At 51.0% G+C, this 5,190-nt stretch overlaps 1 protein-coding gene across 2 annotated transcripts in view; it reads left to right on the plus strand.

Moving 5' to 3' along the window:
* The first annotated feature begins 2,907 nt into the window (after nucleotides 1-2,907).
* The window catches only part of DRG2 (developmentally regulated GTP binding protein 2), a 23,077-nt gene continuing 20,794 nt past the window's right edge, over nucleotides 2,908-5,190 (plus strand). The window contains exon 1 of one of the 2 annotated variants that reach the window (XM_011975274.1): nucleotides 2,908-3,128. In XM_011975274.1, the coding sequence (XP_011830664.1) occupies nucleotides 3,065-3,128 (64 nt within the window). In that variant the 5' untranslated portion in view covers nucleotides 2,908-3,064. The remainder of the gene's footprint in view (nucleotides 3,129-5,190) is intronic. The other variant, XM_011975275.1, reaches the window with a different exon arrangement.

Consider the following 5,190-nt stretch of genomic DNA (forward strand, 5'->3'; position numbering starts at 1 on the left):
CCATGCCCGGCTAATTTTTTGTATTTTTAGTAGAGACGGGGTTTCACCATGTTAGCCAGGATGGTCTTGATCTCCTGACCTCGTGATCCACCCATCTTGGCCTCCCAAAATGCTGGGATTACAGGTGTGAGCCACTGCACCCGGCCTCTAATTTTGTACTTTTAATAGAGATGGGATTTCACCATGTTGGCCAGGCTGGTCTTGAACTCCTGACCTCAGGTGATCCACCCACCTCGGCTTCCCAAAATGCTGGGATTACAGGCGTGAGCCACTGTGCCCAGCCCAGAATGTCTTTTTATAGGTGCTTTAAAATTTTTCAACCAGAATTAACTGGCCATGGTGGCATGTGCCTGTAGTCCTAGCTACTTGGGAGGCTGAGGCTGGAGGATCACTTGAGCGGAGGAGTTCAAGGCTGCAGTTAGTCATGATCATGCCGCTACACTCCAGCCTGGGTGATAGAGAGACACCCCATCTCTAAAAAAAGAAAAATAGCCTGTAATTCCAGCACTTTGGGAGGCCAAAGCGGGCAGATCACGAGGTCAGGAGACTGAGGGCATCCTGGCTAACATGGTGAAACCCAGTCTCTACGAAAAATACAAAAATTAGCCGGGCGTGGTGGCAGGCGCCTGTAGTCCCAGCTACTCAGGAAGCTGAGGCAGGAGAATCGCTTGAACCTGGGAGGCAGAGGTTGCAGTGAGCCGAGATTGTGCCACAGCACTCCAGCCTAGGTGATGGAGCAAGACTCCGTCTCAAAAAAAGAAAAAATATATAAATATAAATAAATAAAAATTTCAACCAGAATCCGGACAAGTTCCACACATGTAACATTTTTTCATTTAGAACAATCCCGCTGCTTATCCCCGGCTACTGTCATTGACAATTTTGATGAACCAAGGCCACCTGCCTTATAAAATGTTCCACTTTCTACATTATCTGATGTTTCCTCATGCCTAAACTCAGTTATAGTATTTTTGGCAAGAATTCTACATAAGAGATGCTGTCAGCCACTCAAGGTGGCTCATGCCTGTAATCCCAGCACTTTGGGAGGCTGAGGTGGGAGGATTGCATGAGACCAGGAGTTCAAGAGCAGCCTGGGCAACATAGTGAGACCCCATCTCTACAAAAAACTTTTTTTTTTTAAATTAGCCAGGCATAATGGTTTGGGCCTGTAGTCACAATTACTCAGGAGGCCTGGAAGGATCACTTGAGCCTGGGAGGTTGAAGTTGCAGTGAGCTGTAGTCACGCCACTGCACTCTAGCCTAGGCAATAGAGGGAGAGCCTAAGAAAAAAAAAAAAGTCACGAGATGCTGTCTGCTTTACACTGCTTCATGTCAGGAGGCATCTGATGGTAGGTGATGCTGAGTTGGAGTACTTAGTTAAGGTGGTATGGGGGGCCAGGTGCAGTGGCTCATGCCTGTAATCCCAGAACTCTGGGAGGCCAAGGCTGGCAGATTCCTTTAACTCAGAAGTTTGAGACCAGCCTGGGCAACAATGGTGAAACCCCATCTGTACAACATTATACAAAAATCAGCCAGGCGTGGTGGCTGACTTTCTCCCAGACTGAGGAGGTAGGATTACCTGAGCCTGGGAGGTCGAGGCTGCAGTGAGCCGGTATCACGCCACTGCACACCAGCCTAGGTGATCAAGTGAGACCCTGTCTCCAACAACAACAACAACAACAAAACCCAAAAAACGGTGGTATAGGGATCCACTTCTTTTTCTTTCTTTCTTTCTCTTTTTTTTTTTTTTTTTTTTTGAGACAGGGTCTCACTTTGTTGCCCATGCTGGAGTGCAGTGGCAGATCTTGGAGATCCATTATGAACTTCTTCAAGCTTGTCCAACCTTAGGTCTGCAGCCACATGTGGTCCAGGACTGCTTTGAATTGGCCAAACACAAATTCATAAACTTTCTTATAACATCATGAAATTTAGGCGGGGCACAGCGGCTCACCCCTGTAATCCCAGCACTTTGTGAGGCTGAGGCAGGCGGATCACTTGAGGTCAGGAGTTCGTGACCAGCCTGGCCAGCGTGGTGAAAACCTGTCTCTACTAAAAATACAAAAATTAGCCGATCGTGGTGGCCCGCGCCTGTAATCCCAGCTACCCGGGAGGCTAAGGCAGGAGAATCACTTGAACCTGGGAGTCGGAGGTTATAGTGAGCCAAGATCGTGCCACTGCACTACAGCCTGGGCGACAAAGTGAGACTCCGTCTCAAAAAAACAAAGAAAAAAAATTGAACTTTTTTTTTTTTTTTTTTGAGATAGAGTTTCCCTCTTGTTGCCCAGGCGGGAGTGCAATGGCACGATCTCCACTCAACGCAACCTCCCACTCCCGGGTTCAAGCAATTCTCCTGCGTCAGCCTCCCGAGTAGCTGGGATTCCAGGCATGCGCCACCACGCCCGGCTAATTTTGTATGTTTAGTAGACACGGGATTTCTCCATGTTGGTCAGACTGGTCTCGAATTCCCAATCTCAGGTGATCCGCCCGCCTTGGCCTCCCAAAGTGCTGGGATTACAGGCGTGAGCCACCGCGCCCGGCCAAAACATTGAGTTTTTTGGCGATTTTTTTAAAGCTCATCAGCTATCATTAGTGTTAGTGTATTTTATGTGTGGCCCAAGACAATTCTTCCAATGTGGCCCAGGGAAGCCAAAAGATTGGACACCTCCATTTATAGTATAAAATGAGAGGCACCAGGCTTTCGACTCAGACCCTTTTCCTTATACTGCCAGTCACCTGCGCGCAGGGACTCGCAATTCAGGGTTCATCACAAGCAGATTCCCTCTCTTCCTTGCTTGCTCCGGCCAGCCTAGCCGTGGGCCAGTACAGCATGGCCCCGCCCCGCCCCCCGCCCTTCCCAGAGGTCCATAGCCTGGCCGGTCCAGCGGGCGGAACCGATAGTGTCTGGCAACTTGGCTCGCTCGGACTCTGAATCCCGGAGCACCAGGCGCCCACGAGAACGCTGTTCTCCTTGACTTCCGGGCGCACGCTCCTCTGTCGCCGCCGTCAGAGCGGAATTCCCGGTGCCACCGCAGCCGCTGTCTGTGCGCCCAGCTCTGCTGCCGCCATGGGGATCTTAGAGAAGATCTCGGAGATCGAGAAGGAGATCGCTCGAACGCAGAAGAACAAGGGTGAGGGCCGGACGGGTGGGGCCTTCCTTTCTGCCCGCCTCAGTTTTCCTGTCTGTAAAATGGGGGAACAACTCCAGCAGTAATGCTGGGACAAGATCCGAGGCCGCGGAGAAGTTGCCAGACAAGTGCCGAGGCCGGCCTGCGCGCCCAAGGCAGGGCCAGGCGGGAGCGGGTCTCACACCCAGGTCTGACTGCAAACGGCCCCCAAGAGATCTGATCAGTCCTAGACCCTGTGTCCAAGTAGAGTAATCCCAGCTCACAGAGCAAGCATCTGACCCATCTGACCCAGAGAGAGGCAGAGCTAGGGTTCAAACCCCAGTCTCCTGATGGCTGGGCCTGGGGCTTTGGTGGTCTCCCCTGTTGTTTTGGGAAGTACAAGAGGAGACCTCTCAGGAACAGCCTCACTCAGCAGCTGAGAGCTCACTGGAGCAAGGGAATCAGGACTCTGGAGTCTGGAAGGCCTGGGTTTGAACCCCAGGTCCACCACGTACCTTCTGTAAAACACTGGAAAGTCACTTCACTTCTTGGAGCCTCAGTGTCTTCATCTGTAAATGGGGTGATACTCTCCTGCTCCATCTTAGCACACAGCTGAGTTAAATTAGATGGCCTTTACAAAGCACTGGGCACATGGTGAGCACTCAGTATTTAAAGTAAACACCCCAACATAGATAATAGATAATGAAGCCTCAAATCTGGACTTTAGAATGTAAGGGCTGGAGGAGCTCACAGAAGAGAGATTAGGAGAGAACGATGACACTAGGAGGAAGTGGGACTTGAGCTGGTTGTTGGGAGGGTTTCCCAGGTGGGGGCCACTACTGAGACAAAGACATGGGAGTGAGCATGATGTGTTCATGGGACGGTGAGAGCAATCTAGATCACAAGGTGGGTATGGAAGAGTAATGGGAGAAGCAATTGGCCAGGCTAGTAGCTAGCCATTCAGGCTTGTGGCAGAAGGAAGCAAGCAACACCAGATAGCTGGTCCCAGTGTCTGCCCTCGCTTGGTTCCATTTAGGTTTGAAGGCCGTGGAGTTGAGGGCCCTCTATGACTCATTCCTTTTGTAAATCTTTTTTGTTTGTTTGTTTGTTTGTTTGTGACAGTCTTGTTCAGTCACCCAGGCTGGAGTGCAGTGGCGCCATCTGGGCTCACCGCAACCTCTGCTTCCCAGGTTCAAGTGATTCTCCTGCCTGCGCCTCCAAGTAGCTGGAGGCACGCACCACCACATCCAGCTAATTTTTGTATTTTTTTAGTAGAGAGGAGGTTTCGCCATGTTGTCCAGGCTGGTCTTGAATTCCTAACCTCAGGTGATCCGCCCTCCTCAGCCTCCCAAAGTGCTGGGATTACAGGTGTGAGCCACCATGCCCAGCCGATCTTTCCTGAGCCTTTACTATGTGCTAGGCACTGTGGTTAAAGCAGTGAACACAGCAGGCATATCCCAGCCCTCAGATCTGACCTTCTAGTTGACAGTCTGAAAACTAGAAATAAAATAAATAAAACAATGTCAGCCAGCAGTATGTGCTATGAAGACAAACCAGGGTGATACAGCAGAGTATTAGGGGTGGGGAGGGGCTGGGGATTGGGCCTGCTTAGGTGAAATGATAGAGAAGACCACCATGAGGATGGGGCATTTCAACTAAGACCTGAATGAGAAGAAGGAACTGGTCATGCAAACATCTGGGAGAAGAGTGTTCCTGGCAGAAAGAACAGCTAGTGCAAAGGCCCCGAGGCAGGAACAAACTTGGCTGTTTACAGATCAACAGGACTAGGGTGGGGTGCAGTGATGGGACAGGAGGGGGTCGATCATGCAGAGCCACAGGTCATGGGAAAGACTCTGGGTTGTGTTCTAAGGCAGTGGGAGCTGGTGCAGGGTGCTAAGCAGGGGAGGGGCTATTCTGACTTCTGTCTTAAAAGTTCCCTCTGGGCCGGGCGCAGTGGCTCAAGCCTGTAATCCCAGCACTTTGGGAGGCCGAGACGGGCGAATCACGAGGTCAGGAGACCGAGACCATCCTGGCTAACACGGTGAAGCCCCGTCTCTACTAAAAAAAATACAAAAAACTAGCCGGG

Source organism: Mandrillus leucophaeus, unplaced genomic scaffold, assembly GCF_000951045.1.
Source record: "Mandrillus leucophaeus isolate KB7577 unplaced genomic scaffold, Mleu.le_1.0 Scaffold153, whole genome shotgun sequence".
NCBI lineage: Eukaryota > Metazoa > Chordata > Mammalia > Primates > Cercopithecidae > Mandrillus > Mandrillus leucophaeus.